Consider the following 17,635-nt stretch of genomic DNA (forward strand, 5'->3'; position numbering starts at 1 on the left):
GTTCTCCATGTAGTTGTGAAGAATGGCTTTGATTTCCAGCTGCTCATTGCGTACGGCAGAGTAGGGCAGCTTCAGATCAAGGAAGAAGTTCTTCCAGACAATCAGCGTAAGGGGTTCAGACACACAGATTCCTATTGAGCAAGAGAGTTGCCATAAGATGTAGAAAGAGTAGCCACCAATATAGAAAGAGGGGCACAAATACGTGGCAGTACCATGTGTTTTGGACAGGCCAATAGCAGTGATCTGCCAGCTGGTGATGGAATCCGGTAAGGTAATTGATTTCTGTATAGCACTAAATGGTAAAAAGAGAGAGAAAATAGGTAGGATTTTTTTTACATGGGAAAAGAGATATGCATAAGAACGCATTTTACTGTAGTGCATTGAACGATCTCACTAAATACTGCTCTTACCAATCCATATCTTTAGGACATTGTGGCAAACTCTCCTCATTCCATAGCCAACTCTCAGGGAAGAAGGAACGGGAAATGATTTCGTCAAAACTTTCGAATCGGTCATCCTCTTCCTCACCTTAGTGACAAGAAGTCAGACAGTTCCCATCACTGTGAATGTATTTCCCTTTTACACAGAAGGGAATACCAGAATACTTTAACATTCACATTCTGGTTTTGTTTATCCCTCTGGATTTCCATAGTGTGCAATTTTAGAATTGACAATTCCAGTCCACCACAGTTGTTTTACTTACTGCGGGCTAGTGTGAGCTGGTCAATCTTGGCCTCTTCGTGTTTGGTGGCCATTTCTCTACAACATTTCAGGAAGGCTCCCACACACTCTGTTCCATCACTGATGTATTGGGCACGCCGCTCGCACGTGTAATCTAGAATGTTCTTCCTCATACCGTCCATGCAGCACTGTCTCTCCAGGCCTGTGTACTTGCTCGCTAGGACAGAGAGAAATGCATTAAAAGCTTTGGGAAACCCAGTAGTGAGAGTCACTTGACGTTTGTTTAGTGACCAATCAGGACAGCAGTCTTCCTATTTCACAATTCGTTCTCATTCCCAGAGATTGAAAACATAAACAATAAAACACTATTTGACATCCTTACAACAGATGTCTGTTTGGTAAGAAAGTAGTACTAAGTTCTACTAATAAATAAATACATACGTACATGCATACATACAGTACATAGTCAAAACAAAAACATCCAGTTTTATGATCAGGCATCACAAGCAGAGAAACTCTTGTCCTACCCAGTGTGGTGTGGTTTATAGTCACTGCTCGTCGTCTCCGTGAGTTGACAGGGCAGCTGGAGACTAAAGCACACAAAGATGAAGACTTATGGACAAAACTTGCCAAGACAATATTAAGGACAAATCTATTAGGCCTACATCAACCAAACTCCACATTGAGAATGAAGATACTCTGGTGAAGTAATATATGATAAAATATGTATTTTAGTGTATTTATAAGTTAAGTAATAATACATGGGACTTTTTTGCAGAGTTGCAAATAAAAAGTAATATCTCAGACTGGCCAATAAAAATAAAAGATGAAGATGGGCAAAAGAACACAGTCGCCTCTTCATTGTTGATGTTGAGACTGGTGTTTTGCGGGTACTATTTAATGAAGCTGCCAGTTGAGGACTTGTGAGGTGTCTATTTCTCAAACTAGACACTTTAATGTACTTGTCCTCTTGCTCAGTTGTGCACCGGGGCCTCCCACTCCTCTTTCTATTCTGGTTAGACAGTTTGTGCTGTTCTGTGAAGGGAGTAGTATACAGCGTTGTACGAGATCTTCAGTTTCTTGGCAATTTCTCGCATTTCTCAGAACAAGAATAGACTGACGAGTTTCAGAAGAAAGCGCTTTGTTTCTGGTCATTTTGAGCCTGTAATTGAACCCACAAATGCTGATGCTCCAGATACTCAACTAGTCTAAAGTTGGCTAGTTTATTGCTTCTTTAATCAGAACAACAGTTTTCAGCTGTGCTAACTTAATTGCAGAAGGGTTTTCTAATGATCAATTAGCCTTTTAAAATGATAAACTTGGATTAGCTAACACAACGTGCCATTGGAACACAGGAGTGATGGTTGCTGACAATGGGCGTCGGTACGCCTATGTAGATATTCCATAAAAAAATCAGCCGTTTCCAACTACAATAGTCATTTACAACATTAACAATATCTACACTATATTTCTGATCAATTTAATGTTATTTTAATGGACAAACATTTTTGCTTTTTTCTAGCCAAACTGGAATTAAAGACTAATTCAGTGGCACAGATGGAACTACCAAGCAGAAGATACAGCGTTGACAACCAAACCCAATTCAATATCACTAAATATCATTACATTTGAAATCAACCAGAGCTTGAAACAGTAGGCCTACAATATGAATTGTCTATTTAAGAAATAAGGCCAGAGGGGCTGTGGTATATGGCCAATATCGATAGCAACAGTGAATCTATTTTGTTTTTAGGTTGAGATTTTTCAATAATCATTCTCACCATAGCATATTGGTAATAGGAAGTGACAAATATCGTAGGGAAAGGAAAGGAAAGGGAAAGGGGGGGACAACTGAATGCATTCAACTGAAATGTGTCTTCCGCATTTAACCAAACCCTCTCTGAATCAGAGAGGTGTGGGGGGCTGCCTTAATTGTCATCCACTTTATCGGCACCTGGGAAACAGTGGGTTAACTGCCTTGCTCAGGGGCAGAACAAAAAATGTGGACCTTGTCATAGCTAAGCAGGGCTTGGTTAAAACCCTGGATGGGAGACCAAAGGGTAGCTGTTGATAGATCAATTCTCCAGTTGGAGGTGCGGCCCAGCCTGTCGTTTTTTTTCTGATAGTGGATATAACGCTGAAGATCTGACATTGTTTTAAAGGTACAAATTCAAAGGTTTGTCTATGTTGACATTTGGTTACCATGATGACATAATCCTGTGGTTGAAATTTTACCCTCAAAACAACAGTTTATGTTGATGATTCAACGTCACAATACATTGTTTCAACATAATTTGTCAATGTTGATTCAACCAGTTTGTGCCCAGTGGGTAATGGCGCCTTGCCTCTATCAAACCAATCAAGTGTTTTGCATGGGTGCCGTTCCAAAGAGACATTGAGTAAAAAAATAACAAGCAACAAGCTAGCATGCATAAGATACAAAACAAATGTTGCATAGGCTACTTAAACAGAGACACGGACAAAACAAGAAAAAAACTGAATACACGAAATGCCTTTACTGAGGCAATCAAATCCGAGCGCTGAATGCGATTGACTTCGACTTTTGATTGCCTTTCGATTGACTTTTGACTTCCCATTCAAACTAGAAATCCAAACGTGAAGTTTGCCTGACTTCCAATAGTCAAGTGAACGAGAGACTAGGCAGGCCTGGCCACGCAAGACTAGACAGGCCTGAATGTGTATTGCAGCTTTTATGTAGAGGCCTTATGTCACATACCTGTCCTCTGAGGGGTGCCCTCTCCAGTGTTGAATGCAAACACCAGCCCAGCATCGTAGAAAACCCCCATACTGTCTTTTCCACTCCCTGCAGTGCAGCCTATGTCATGTTTCTCTATTGTATCCCAGATCTAAGGATGGATGCATGCACATACCCATACCGTGTACACACACACATGCACACATGCGCACACACACACACACACACACACATTTTACTATCCTTGTGGGAACAAAACAATTGATTCCCATTCAAAATCCTATTTTCCCTAACCCCTAACCCAACCCTAAAACTAACCCCTAAACCTAACCTCTAAACCTAAAATAGCCCTTTTCCTTGTGGGGACTGGCAAAATGTCCCCACTTGTTCTGAACTTTCCTATTTTACTATCCTTGTGGACTTCTGGTCCGCACGAGGACAGTAAAACCAAAAACACACTTATACACAAATCAGCTAAGTCCCAAAACATTCCCAAGTGTTGGTGGGCAAGTAGGGCGCAATCTTCTGTATGGTCAAAGTTTATTTAAGTCTGAGAGTACAAATGAAAATGTTGCATCTATCAAAAACCTATTTATCATATTGTTTTATAAAGATTCTCCAAGTTGAATTCTCTCACACATTAATTTGATTTATCAAGCCAACCAGTTTCCCAAGTACAATTATGTTAAATACCCACATGGCCTTTAAAGAAAAATGACATGAAAAAAAACACATGGCACTTTTTTTTTTTATACCCACATGAAATGCATTCAGTGGGGGTCTGAAATGATTGACACCATTGATAAAGATTAGCAATAATGACTGTATAAAATCAATAAAATATTCTATGCTCCAAAAAAATTGGGAAATTATTTTATACTAATACATTTCTCTGGGAAATAAATATTGTTTAAGATGTTTCTTTTTCTTCATCTAGATAAGGTAGGGGTCAAAATTATTGACACCCCTAAAGATTCTTACGAATAAATGAGTTTAGTATTTGGTCCCCTATTGCTAGTACACAATGACTACATCAAGCTTGCTTTTGAAGTTCCAATAACAGGCGAGATTAGCATGTCTTGGAGGGTATAATCTTTGACCCTCTCATCATCATTATTCACGATTAATTCAGGATTATCTGTAATCACGGTAGCATCCACATTAATGTAGAAGTGTTTAAAAACATATTCTATTCTTTATTTAGTGACTCCAAAATGACACAAAACACTATTTACAAAACCAAAATGAACTGCAAATTCATCCAACAAGTTTGTAGAGTCACAAGGTTGATGTACTGTAGTCATTGCGTGCTAGGAATATAGGCCCAAATACTGAACTTTTGACTGCTTTATTCATAAGAATCTTTAGGGGTGTCTATAATTTTGACCCCACCTTATTTTTGTTACTTGTTAAACAAAATCTCTTTCTCTGAGCAATTGTGTTAGTATAAAAAAATGTTTTGGCATGCAATATAGCTCAGTATTTATTTTATACAGTCATTATTGCTCATCTGTTTCAAGCGTGTCAGAGATTTCGGATACCACTGTAGGTATGGACTAACATCAATAAATAAACAATTATGCACAACTTTGATGACAAGGCTCGAAGAGTATCATTAATTAGCTGGCAGAAGTAGGGAAAGTTCAGTCTGCAGTTATTCACCTTAGTCTGAGTAAGTCGGCTTTTGTCATTCAGGACGTAGACCCCCTTATCCACGGCCACAAGTCCCACCTTGGCCCCTGGATCACCAATGATAGACAGGGTGACTGTTTCCCGAGGTGCATAACTAGCACTGAGTCTGACACCATCCACTTTTAGCTACAGTATGGCACACAAAGGACGGAGGTAATGTTTGAGAAGTCTTGAATGCCATACCTCACACTGAAATACTAACACAGTAAGGAAACAGTTTTAAGAGGGGGAGACAGGCACATGGGTATAACAGTCAAAAGGGTAGACACTGATTGAACCCCGCTCTCTGGTGGAGAGTGGTAGATGTGACTAGAGTAGAGTGTTACCACTAGACGATGAGCTCTGCACAGTAAGGCAACATTCTTACCGATCCCATGCACGTGTCCTTGACATCGATCCACACAGAGTCAGACACAACCTCATTCTTGTCCACGTGGTAATACGCCACGACCCGGAAGGAGGGGATCATATCCTTGTTCACCGTCAGAGGCAGTGACATCAGTCCCTGTCCCTTATTCCACTCTATCTTTTGGGAGCTGATGAGCTGTCCTTTGCTCAAGATCTGTGAACACAGAGACCAATAATTGTCAGTACTCGTCCCTATGGGGATGACAAACTGGCACTAAGTGAATAAATTACCAGCCAGTGATGGGTGGAGTCAGAGAGTTCATGGTTTAAGGAAGGAACAAGACCCAGGGCTATTGTTCCTTCCTCAAAGCAGCACCTCTGCACTTTTACGTTTTTCAAAAACAACAAAAAATATAGATATTGGTTTACATACCACACTTGAATCAAATACATACACACCATGTAGCATTTTTACCCTGTAATGTTGCCGACCAATGCACCCCAGCTAGGGAAAATACACAAGTCTAAGTGGTTATAGTTGACCAGTACACACCAGGATGGTTATCTCATGTTTGCCATTTTGGGCCGCAGGACTGCTGCCGAGGGTTAGGCCTACTGTGAGTTGATCTTTGATTTTGACATCTGCAGAATGGATGTTCATGTGAATGTAGTTCTTTGAGTTGTCTTTTGTTTGATAGGGTTTGGCAGTCATCTTCTGTGTGCCCTGCCTGTCATCCCCAAGTTTATCGACTTTGGTTTTCACCTGTGTGGAAATAGAGTAACAAAATGAATGACTACAAGGCGTCAACACTGTTATTGATACAAAACAAAAAGCCAAAACAGACATGCACACATAATTGGATTGCGGCTTAGAGAACTTTTGGTTTTGAACTTGCCACGATTGACAGCTCAGAATCCGCCGCTTTCGTGTTAATGGTCATTTTGGCAATACCATTGTCATGGGTCTTCCCCAGCACTTTTTCGTCTTTGTGTAAAGCCTCCACATCGATATCTTTGGCTGGTGAACCGTCTGGATTGGTCACATACACCTAATGGTACAAATGGAAAGAGGTACAATTAGACCAATAGGTGGGAAAGACGGTGTAAACCCAATATATCATCCTACCCCTTGACCACAGTTACCAGGTTGGTTCATCTGGTTAAAAGAACTGGGCAACACTTTGGAATAGCATAGTAATTGAGTTCATGTAAAACACAGTGATTGAATGTTCTTAAATGTACCGAGATGTCATACGGCATTCCTGGTTTGAAGTACAGTGGGGTCTTCTTGAAGTGAATGCTATACGGTGACTTGACTATGAAGATTCCCTTTTTCTCTGCTTTCACCATCTCACTACCTGAGGGATAAAACCAACACCTTCCCTGTTTTGAGACTGAACACAAACGCACACTACATAAGATGCAAAAGTATGCACGTACCACAACTTACAACCTCTACTTACCTGTGTCTGTTAACACATTGACTGATATGTATAGGGATTTCTGCAAAAGGTTATGGATTTCTGGAAAAGTATCTTTAATGTGCTGTGTCTTCAGTACCGCGTTGCCCACTCCTTCCTTAAGCTGCATTCGAAAGAAACAAAGCCAATATGTCCATCTGTCAGACTTCTTGTGTTATTCTAGCTATAGAACTAATCAAATATAGACTACCCATGGTGAATGTTTGTGAATACCCGTATGTGTACCAAATCATCCAAATATACTCCCTCCCATATTACATGCACAAACCTCCACTCTCTGGAGAGAGCCAGGAAAACTCGTCCTGTCATTTCCTTGGATCAATCCGAACACCACAAAACCAACTCCTTTCACAGGCTCCCCAAACAGGTACCTTCCGACACAAACCATACAGCAATATCACCACAGAGAATTCAGGGGGAGGGAAACAGATAGAGGAGTACTATAAATGAGATGAAATGTTAAGTAGCAATTTTAGCAATAGTTACCATGGAAATAACAACTATTAATATATTTTGACATTCTACAATGGCTCCAACCTGGCATCAACGTTGACCGTTAGCTCATCATCGTCAACGTAGAAGAAGGACTTGGTCGCTGTCAATTTGACTTCAAAGCTGGGTAGAACTAGATAGGAAGTTAGTTATGAATTAATATACTGAACAAAAATATAAGCGCAACATGTAAAGGGTTGGTCTCATGTTTCATGAGCTGAAATAAAAGATCCTAAAAGTCTTCCAAATACACAAAGACCATATTTCTCTAAAATGTTGTTCAAAAATGTGTTTACATCCATGTTAGTGAGCATTTCTCCGTTGTCAAATAATCCATCCGCATATCAAGAAGCCTTTGCTGGGGACAATAAAAGGTCACTAAAATGTGAAGTTTTGTCACACAACACAATGCCACAGATGTCTCAGGTTTTGAGAGAGCGTTGCACTGCAGGAATGTCCACCAGAGCTGTTGCCAGAGAATGTAATTTTCATTTCTCTACCATAAGCCACCTCCAACGTCGTTTCAGATTAGTTGGCAGTACGTCCAACCGGCCTCACAACTGCAGGGCACATGTAACCATGCCAACCCCAGGACCTTCACACCCCGGCTTCTTAAGTGTTGGATTCTAACTTAAAATATCCTTCTTGATGTTACCATATTAGTTCTGGGTGTATGGAAATCTACGGAGTGAGAAAGGGGAGTGCAGAAAGTTTACATTCTGTCCATACAGCGACTGCCGTGAGAATAGCTATGCCATTGACTCTGTCTCCTGCTCCTGATCTCCTGTTGCTTATATTCTGTTTTTGTCAAATCTCATGTATCCTATGGAGAGAGGCAAAGAGAGAGAGTTGGGATAAGGTTGTATAGCCGTGGATTAGGGAGGAGTGAGGAATGTGGGCCAAGGTCAGGTCAGATGAAGTGAGAAGGAACAGTCACCACTTAAATTTCTGCCTAGCAACAGAGATGTATTGGCTGTCTAGAGGTGCAAGGGGGAGACTCCGCCTAGAAGGAGGGTATAAATATATGTGTCTGTGTAAACATGTCTTTTCAGCTGTTTGACCCAGTGGGTGAATAAACTTGGTTTGAGCTTTGACTAGTTGTCTGTTAGTTTTTCACAACACCATCCACCCACAGAGCTGATGAACCTATGGATTTGCTGAAGAATTTCTGCACAAACTGTCAGAAACCGTCTCACGGAAAATCATCTGCATTCTCATCGTCCTCACCAGGATCCTGCACTGACTGCAGTTTGGCGTTGTGAAAGACTTCAGTGGGCAAATGCTCACCTTCGATGGCCACTGGCACGCTGAAGAAGTGTACTCTTCACAGATGAATCCCAGTTTCAACTGTACCTGGTAGATGGCTGACAGGGTGTATGGCGTTGTGTAGGCGAGTGGTTTGCTGATGTCAACGTTGTGAACAAAGTGACTTGTACACAAGGATCTGTACACAGTTCCTGGAAGCTGAAATGTCCAAGTTCTTCCATGCTCAATGTCACCCATTGGGCATGTTTGGGATGCTCTGGATTGAAGTGTACGACAGCGTGTTCCAGTTCTGCCAATATCCAGCAACTTCGCACAGCCTTTGAAGAGGAGTGGGACAACATTCCAATCAACATCCTGATCAACTCTATGCGAAGGAGATGTATCGCGCTGCATGAGGCAAATGTTGGTCACACCAGATACGGACTGGTTTTCTGATCCACGCACCAACCTTTTTTGAAGGTATCTCTGACCAACAGATGCATACAGTGTATTCGGAAAGTATTCAGACCCTTTGACTTTTTCTACATTTTGTTACGTTACAGCCTTAATCTAAAATGTATTAAATAAAAAAATGTCCTCATCAATCTACACACAATACCCCATAATGACAAAGCAAAAACAGGTTTTTAGACATTTTTGTAAATGTATTTAAAATAAAAACGGATACCTTATTTACATAAGTATTCAGACCCTTTGCTGTTAGACTCAAAATTTAGCTCAGGTGCGTGTTTCCATTGATCATACTTGAGATGTTTTTACAACTTGATTGGAGTCCACCTGTGGTAAATTCAATTGATTGGACATGATTTGGAAATTCACACACCTGTCTTTATCTATTTCTGCAGCATTGAAGTTCCCCAAGAACACAGTGGCCTCCATAATTCTTAAATGGAAGAAGTTTGGAACCACCTAGACTCTTCCTATACCTGGCCGCCCGACCCAAACTGAGCAATCGGGGGAGAAGGGCCTTGGTCAGGGAGGTGACCAAGAACCCTACGGTCACTCTGACAGAGCTCCAGATTTCTAAAAACCTGTTTTTCCTTCGTCATTATGGGGTATTGGGTGTAGATTGATGAGGAGGAAAAAACGATTTAATACATTTTAGAATAAGGCTGTAACGTAACAAAATATGGAAAAAGTCAAGGGGTCTGAATACTTTCCGAATGCACTGTATCAGCATTCCCAGTTATGTGAAATCCATAGATTAGGGCCTAATGAATTTATTTCAATTGACTGATTTCCTTATATGAATTGTAACTCAGTAAAATCTTTGAAATTGTTGCATGTTGGTTTATATTTTTGTTCAGTTCATGTAGTTTACATAGGCCCTATTTACTCTGTACAAACACTGTACAAACTCTGCGTCCTAGACAAGCGAGGCCTGTTCTTAAAGGGCAATTCCACCTCTTTTCATCTCGTTGAAAACGATGAATTTCTATATTTTATAGAAAGAACAAAAAAATATTCCCAATGACATCATCAGAAATTAAAACATTAAAAAAATGTGATTGTCAATCATTATGAGATTTTCAGTGATGTGGGGAGAAAGAAAATACCCTTCCTCTGGCTAGAAACAGGTTTTGAAAATGACTGTTTTTCTTACTTTTAATCCTACCCTATTATGTCACAGAGAAGCATTTTTTAGGAACATTCTTTTCATAATTTTTTACCTCAGATCATAGAAACGTGCCATTTTCACATATGTAGACTCGAAATGAATATGAGGTTGAAAAGTGGCGTAATTGTCCTTTTAATAAAAGGCCACCCAAACCAATACCCTTCTTACCATATTCTTTCACCTCGAAATCTGCAGTGAAGTTCTTATGTGGGGTATTCTTGAACTTGGCCACCACTTTCCAGTTTCCAAAGCTATATAAAAAGAGAAGGAGAGCAGAAGAGTTCACAGGCAAACATTTTCCTGATAAGTGTTAGGATGATTGAATAGCAAAAACAAACCTGGTGATTTCTGGGACAGTGAAGTCTCCAGATTTCATCCCATTATCTGGTTTGTAATCTTCCTGCAGTAAGGTGATTCCATCAGGGTTCTATAAATAAATAATATACATGAAATGTGAAAGACTAACATAAATGGATCACAGATAATGAATCTGTTACTACTCAAGACTGACAGTTGTAAACATGAGTAATGTCAGAAAATACCTATTTTGACAACTGGTCATATGCATCAACCACTACAAAGGAAGCATTGTCAATGCAGTTACATTTATTATGAGGACCACTTACCATAATTTCCACATTGATGCTATCTGTTACAGGCTCTAAACCGGAGTTTAAGGCGAAGACTCTGTATTTAACTGAAACAATATTGCTGAATTAATACACTAAGAATGTAGTTTAAGATGTTAGGTTTTTATAGAGTAACACCTTTTTATCTGTGGATTAAGTAGAGAAACACGATTTTGACTGCGGGTCAAAATTCTACAAAGATCTGGTAAAAAAAGGACCACATGCATTTCAGGTAAAGTAACACCCCAATGTTCATCTCCCAGCTAGCTAGCTCAATGTCCATGAATGTTTCATGTGAGTTTTGACCTGACCCCAAATTAATCAAACGGATTCACAGGGCAGACTGGCCATCTGGCATTTCGAGCAAATGCCAGATGGGTCGGTCCATTTTCAGCCCAGTGGGCCTGTTTAACTTGTCTTTTTTGCGCTAAATGATCATTATCTGGCTAATAATGGGGGCCCCAAGAAAAAAAACATGGACTGTGTGGGGGACTCAAGTAAAAAAAATGGGCCGGTGTGTTAGGAATACCAGGGCCGATTTCTGGTCCCAGTCCGCCCCCGAGCATAGGTGGTTGCTAAGCGATGCTAATTCGAAGGCTGTAGGTCAGTGGGCTCAGCCATACCTTTACTTTCCGGTGTGTAAATGGTTTTGTCCGTTTGTATAAATATGTAGCCAGTTTGAAAGGAGACCAGGACTACTTTTTCAAGCTTGTGGCTTGGGAACTGAGCGTGCAGGTACACATACTGGTTCCCTGTGTAGTCCTCATCAAAGAAGTCAGGTCCCTCCAGGATCTGACAAGTTTGAGAAAACACAAGTGATATTTTGTGCAAAGTACACAACCATAGGTAAAATTGTGAAATTAATATCTTATATGAAGATGCAGTGCCTTCAGAGAGTATTCATCCCCTTGACTTATTCTACATTTTGTTTTACAGCCTGAATTCAAAATTGACTAAATATATATATTTCTCTCACCCATCTACACACAATATCCCATAATGGCAAAGTGAAAACATGTTTTTAGAATGTGATGGAGCTTAGAGGGTGGATGTGTGATGGCTGGTATATTCCTGCTCGTTGCCTACATCTGCTGGCCAGGAGAGAGGATGGCCTGGAAGGGTAAGAGCCTTGTAAAGGTAACCTTTATTTAACTAGGCAAGTCAGTTAAGAACAAATTCTTATTTACAATGACGGCCTACACCAGCCAAACCCGGACGCCGCCCAATCACAGCCGGTTGTGATACAGCCTGGATTCAAACCAGGGTGTCTGTAATGACGCCTCTAGAACTGAGACGCAGTGCCTTAGACCGCTGCGTCTCTCGGGAGCCCCAAACCAAAATAAGATTGGAAGTTGGGTGGTGGCTGTTTTAACCTAGCTTTGGCCAGATCTGTTTTTGGTCTGGAGCAGCAAGAGCTGACATGCAGGGCCGTCCAATACTGGGAGGGATATCGAGCCCAACTGGACAGGAACCTACCGGACGTTACTTGGCCGTAGACTGATCCCACTAAGGACAAGCCTGTTGGAATTCTGTTTTCTTTTGTTGGATACGCCGGTAAACAGCGTAGCAGAGAGGGACCGGAAGACCCGTGCAGAAAGGCTCAAAGACGCCCGATATATCAGCACTTACTAAGGGGTAGGGTCCTGAAACCCCACACTGAGTACTCGGCAGCATATTTGGATGACATGATTGTGTACAGCTCTAACTGGAAATCTCACCTGAAGCAGCTCAACTCTGTCTTAGACCTGCTCTGCATAGAGCCTCTAACTGCCAATGCAAAAAAAATGCAGACTAGGACTTGAGGAAGCAGAATACCTGGGCTTTATCATCGGGAGGGGCAACGTCAAACCGCAAGAGAAGAAAGTTCAAGCCATCTGACAGTGGCCACGGCCCCAAACCAAGTCTCAGATAAAAACCTTTTGAGGGGCTAACCAGCTATTAACGTAGGTTCATTCCTGACTATGCAATTGTAGCTTGCCAAGTCACAGACCTGATCAAAAATGACAAAGTGGAAGAAGCCTTCCAAACCTTGAAGGAGGCCCTGTGCTCCGGACTGGTATTGGAGATGACCGACTTTAGGAAAGAGATTGTAGTCCAGACTGATGCCTCCGACACAGGGGTGGGAGCGGTCTTGTCACAAGTGGTACAAGGGGAGGAGCATCCCATCATATACCAGCCAGAAACTGTTGCCCCGAGAAACCAAATAAAAGAGTGCCTAGCGGTGCAGTGGGCATTGAAGAAGTTAAAGTACTACCTCCTAGGACGACACTTCACTCTGGTCATGGACCAATGCTCCTCTAGTCTGGATGTCCAGGAACAAGGAAACCAACGATAGTGACCAGGTGGTCTCTCTGACTCCAACAGTATTGTTTCTCTGTTGTCCACAGGTCCGGGTCAAAACAAGGAAATGCAGACGCCTTGTCCCCCCGGAACGCTCTGTGGACAATGGCCTCGTTGGCTACATCTGCTGACCAGGAGAGAGGATGGCCCGGAAAGGTAAGCACACCTGAACACACCTGAACATAATTAGTTTGGAGGTTGGGTGGTGGCTGGACAGGAACCTAACAGACATTACTTGGCCGTTGACCTGACCCCAGTAAGGACAAGCCTGTTGGATTTCTGTTTACTCTTGTTGTATACACTGACAAACAGCTTAGCTGTCCAGTAGCAGAGAGGGACCGGAAGATCTGTGTAGAAAGGCTCAAAGACGAGCTAGGTTTTCCTCTAGGATTTTGCCTGTGCTTAGCGCCATTTCGTTTCCTTTTTATCCTGAAAAAGTCCTTAATGATTACAAGCATACCCATAACATGATGCAGACACCACTATGCTTGAAAATATGGAGAGTGGTACTCAGTAATGTCTTGTATTGGATTTGCCCCAAACATAACACTTTGTATTCAGAACAAAAAGTGAATTGTGCAGCTGCATTTTATTATGTTATTATTTTTACTCCTGAACTTTAGGTTTGCCATAAGGAAGGGGTTGAATACTTATTGACTCAAGACATATCAGCTTTTACCTTTTTTATTAATTCATTTGTAAACATTTTAAAAACAGAATTCCACTTTGGGGTATTGTGTGTAGGCCAGTGACCAAAAAAATCTATATTTCATCAATTTTAAATTCAGTCTGTAACATAATATGCGGAAAAAGTCGAGGGGTGTGAATTCTTACTGAAGTCACTTAATTGATGTGAAGAAACATGTATAAAGACTTACTTTAATGTCCTTAAGTGCCTGGTATTTGTTGACTGAATTCAGGGACACTCTTTCATCCACAAGCAATTTATCTTGTGCAGGGAAGTTCATCACCTTGATTTGGACATTGAAGTCAGCCCCTGAGTAATCTTGAGCTTCAACAAAGACCCTTTCCATGCTACCCACCCGTAGAGGGTTAGGAGCAGACATGACATACCTGCAGTGATGAAGAGAGGGGAAAGGATGATTCAAAATATGGAGGGTGGAATACTGATTTGTGCTTGGCTAAGCCCGGGGTGTAATTCAAGGCACGTCACAGCACACTATAACACACTTTAAAGGTAATTTACAGTTGAGCTGACATGGGCAGCGTTTACCATGAATGTGATCTCCATGAACGTTGGGAAAAATGCCTTTAAAAGGCATATTGTTGGCTGTTTAGTGCACCACACTATAACACACTGAATCACAGGCTAGACATTTTTGTTATGGAATGACTGACATCTGATCAATGTGTACATGCATCTGTCTGCGTGTGTGTTTTTTGGGAATCTGTCTGCAGATACATGCTGTGTTTGGAGCAGCATAATAATCAATTTTTAGTCCCCATTTCTCACACCATTCATAAAGTATAGCAAAATGTAGTAATCTGCTGAGAAATGTATTACCCCTGAACGAGGTCCAAACCAGTAGACTTATTCAACCATTCTGGCATGTCTAGTAGGCTAATGCTTCACTGACCCCTCTATGCAAACTTTGGGTTGAAAAATCATATAAACAGAATGTTTTGTTTGTCAACCAAATATGTAGTTGATTTCAGTTGATTTGGCCATTGATAGGCACAACTGTCAATCAATCAAATGTATTTATAAAGACCTTTTTACATCAGCAGATGTCACAAAGTGCTTACACAGAACCAAGCCTAAACCCCAAAAAGAGGAAGTAATGCAGCTGTAGAAGCACACTAGCTAGGGAACACTCCCTAGAAAGGTTGGGAACCTAGGATGAAACCTAGAGGAACCTGGCTCTGAGGGGTGACCAGATCTTTTTATGTCAGTAAAATATATTATATGAGAAATTGCAGTGGTGTCACAGAAGTTGTCATGGAGAGAAGACCAAGGCGCAGCGGGTATGTGGATACTCATGGTTTTAATTTCAAAAGAGTAAAGTATTCACTGACAAAACAATAAAGATGACAACAGTTTTACAGGCTATATAAACACAGTGCAAAAACAACTACCCACAACCCCAAAGAAAAACACACACCACTATATCGAACTCCCAATCAAAGGCAACTCAACACACCTGCCTTCAATTGGGAGTCTAATCACCAACACAAACCCCTTAACATACAAAAAACCTGCCACATCCTGACCCAAAACTGATACCATACCTCCCTCTGCTGGTCAGGACGTGACAGGTGGACACGCCTTTATGAACAAATATTGATATGATAACCATCATATCGTACTTAACTTGGAGTCACGTGAAGATATGGTGTGAGGTCCTACCACTATGACTCGGGAAACCATACAGTTTATTAGGCTACTGATCAATTCAATTTTGATGAACTTCACAATGTGGTGAAAGTGCACAGTGATCTTGAAGCTCCATTCCAATAAATATTGAGGGTCTTATTCTGATGATATGATGATCGATGTTTGACAAATAAAAATATTATTGCTCTTATCCATAATAATCTCATCATCTAGACTAGCTTGCCCGCACTGTATCTGTGAGCTGTTGGCTAGAGCAGTGATTCTCAACTGGGGGGTCGCGACCCCCACGTGCAGCACTTCCGCAGGGATGAAATGGCTAGCTACATTTTCACGCTGCACATACTCACTGACCAAAACAATAACAATTCTCACCCCACACATACCCACTTCAAGCAGAGATTGCTGCGTTTTTTTTGGAAAACAAGTTACCTCTGGATGAACATTTTGATTGTGAGGAGTAGCTCACAAAGTTTGCCTGCCTGGTGGATATTTTTTAGAATCTGAATTCACTCAAAGTGTCAACGCAAGGGACGGGGGCACAATCAACTTGAACAGAGGGACAATGTGGATGCCTTCAAGATGAAGCTTACCCTTTGGGCAAATCATATTTCTAACGGGACGATTGACATGTTTCCCAATGCTGATTTCGAGATTCAGAATCTGATCAACAAAGCACACAGTGAAACACAGAAAAAAACCGTTAAACAGCATCTTGTCAAGCAAAGGTAAACAGGTAAATTAGTTATGGTTCAGTATGTTAATTATTACTGTTAATTAACTCTGACATTCATATTACATTTTATTGAACTGGTTAAAAATGTACACCTTTTCAAGGTTGTGACGCTATTCATATGGTAATTGCTGATTTACAAAATCCTAATGATTGTTGTTTTTTCTATTTTAAACACTGGCATGTGTTACTGTTCATGAACATAATTGGACTGGTTTCGATGTCATATTCTGAATCTTATCATTTATCACACCCACTCCTGAACTGGTCGCCTAATTAAATGGCTTATGCTCTTGAATTGATAATAAATGTTTTCTCAGTTAATATGGCTGTGTAATGACTTTCTTTTATACCATAATAGTAGCCCGTTGAGACAGAGTCTATTTTGCAAATGAAGCCTGCCCAAGAAGGCAGCTGCAATACAACATTACAAAATATAGCTGCAATACAACAGTCCATAATGTTGGGTCGCGACTCAATTGTCATTGTCAATTTTGGGTCCCCAGGCAAAACCAGTTGAGAACCACTGGTCTACATGTGCCTACATGTGCCTGTGAGTACATGTGCCAAAACAAGATTAGGCACATAACAGTTTTTGTGACAAAACTATTGGTACTGTTGAAAATTCAATGGAAACATATTGAACTTTAGATTTACATCATTACATCATCTACATCATTACACCCTGATTTTTATTCACAAAAAGTCAATTTTATCCGCAACAAGTCCTTTGAGCGGATTTTAGAATTTCGCATGAAAATCTGTCTCCAATTGGATGGAAATCTAGCTATTAATACTACAATTTTCAGAAGTAATATTTATTATTCATCGTTTCTGTGACACGTTTACCATGACAATTCTAGGAATGATGGCTGATGTATTGCCTTTAGAATTGTGGGACCAAATGTTCTACCACATTGAAAATGATCTTATTTATGATGTACTCACAGCACTTCACCATTGGAGAGGATAGGGAGAGACAGAGTCACAGCGGCCAGCAACACTAGCTTCATCAGCATAACGTGGGTCTGATTCAAGTCCAAATTAAATTGCTTCACCCAGGCTCAAGCTTTTATCGTTGCATTTTCCCGGACCATAACTCAGTTCTGCTCTTGACCCTCCCCTTTTGGACGAGCGCCAGACAACATGCTCACCCTCCCACCCTGTATTTGTTCTTATCAGAATTGGGAATTCCGGGAACAGAGAGATACAGTACAAGACACCCTTAAACCCTGCTTCCGCCACCTAATTAATGAGACTTTGAGTCTTTTCATCTTAACTGTGTG

The 17,635-nt window shown here is 40.9% G+C and overlaps 1 protein-coding gene across 1 annotated transcript in view; it reads right to left on the minus strand.

Annotated features, from left to right (window-relative positions):
• Positions 1-17,403, minus strand: part of LOC115178882 (complement C3) — a 44,751-nt gene extending 27,348 nt beyond the window's left edge. The window contains exons 1-20 of the mRNA XM_029740272.1: positions 17,298-17,403; positions 14,142-14,337; positions 11,547-11,715; positions 10,921-10,991; positions 10,633-10,721; positions 10,463-10,545; positions 7,456-7,543; positions 7,187-7,289; positions 6,901-7,021; positions 6,680-6,795; positions 6,334-6,486; positions 5,991-6,200; positions 5,457-5,651; positions 5,060-5,215; positions 3,419-3,548; positions 1,209-1,271; positions 704-898; positions 411-528; positions 213-292; positions 1-131 (exon numbers count right to left, since the gene is read on the minus strand). The exon at positions 1-131 is cut by the window's left edge and continues 9 nt beyond it. Of these exons, the coding sequence (XP_029596132.1) occupies positions 1-131; positions 213-292; positions 411-528; positions 704-898; positions 1,209-1,271; positions 3,419-3,548; positions 5,060-5,215; positions 5,457-5,651; positions 5,991-6,200; positions 6,334-6,486; positions 6,680-6,795; positions 6,901-7,021; positions 7,187-7,289; positions 7,456-7,543; positions 10,463-10,545; positions 10,633-10,721; positions 10,921-10,991; positions 11,547-11,715; positions 14,142-14,337; positions 17,298-17,368 (2,538 nt within the window). The 5' untranslated portion in view covers positions 17,369-17,403. The remainder of the gene's footprint in view (positions 132-212; positions 293-410; positions 529-703; positions 899-1,208; positions 1,272-3,418; positions 3,549-5,059; positions 5,216-5,456; positions 5,652-5,990; positions 6,201-6,333; positions 6,487-6,679; positions 6,796-6,900; positions 7,022-7,186; positions 7,290-7,455; positions 7,544-10,462; positions 10,546-10,632; positions 10,722-10,920; positions 10,992-11,546; positions 11,716-14,141; positions 14,338-17,297) is intronic.
• Positions 17,404-17,635: the final 232 nt, after the last annotated feature.

This window comes from Salmo trutta, chromosome 38 (genome assembly GCF_901001165.1).
Source record: "Salmo trutta chromosome 38, fSalTru1.1, whole genome shotgun sequence".
NCBI classification, from domain to species: Eukaryota; Metazoa; Chordata; class Actinopteri; order Salmoniformes; family Salmonidae; genus Salmo; species Salmo trutta.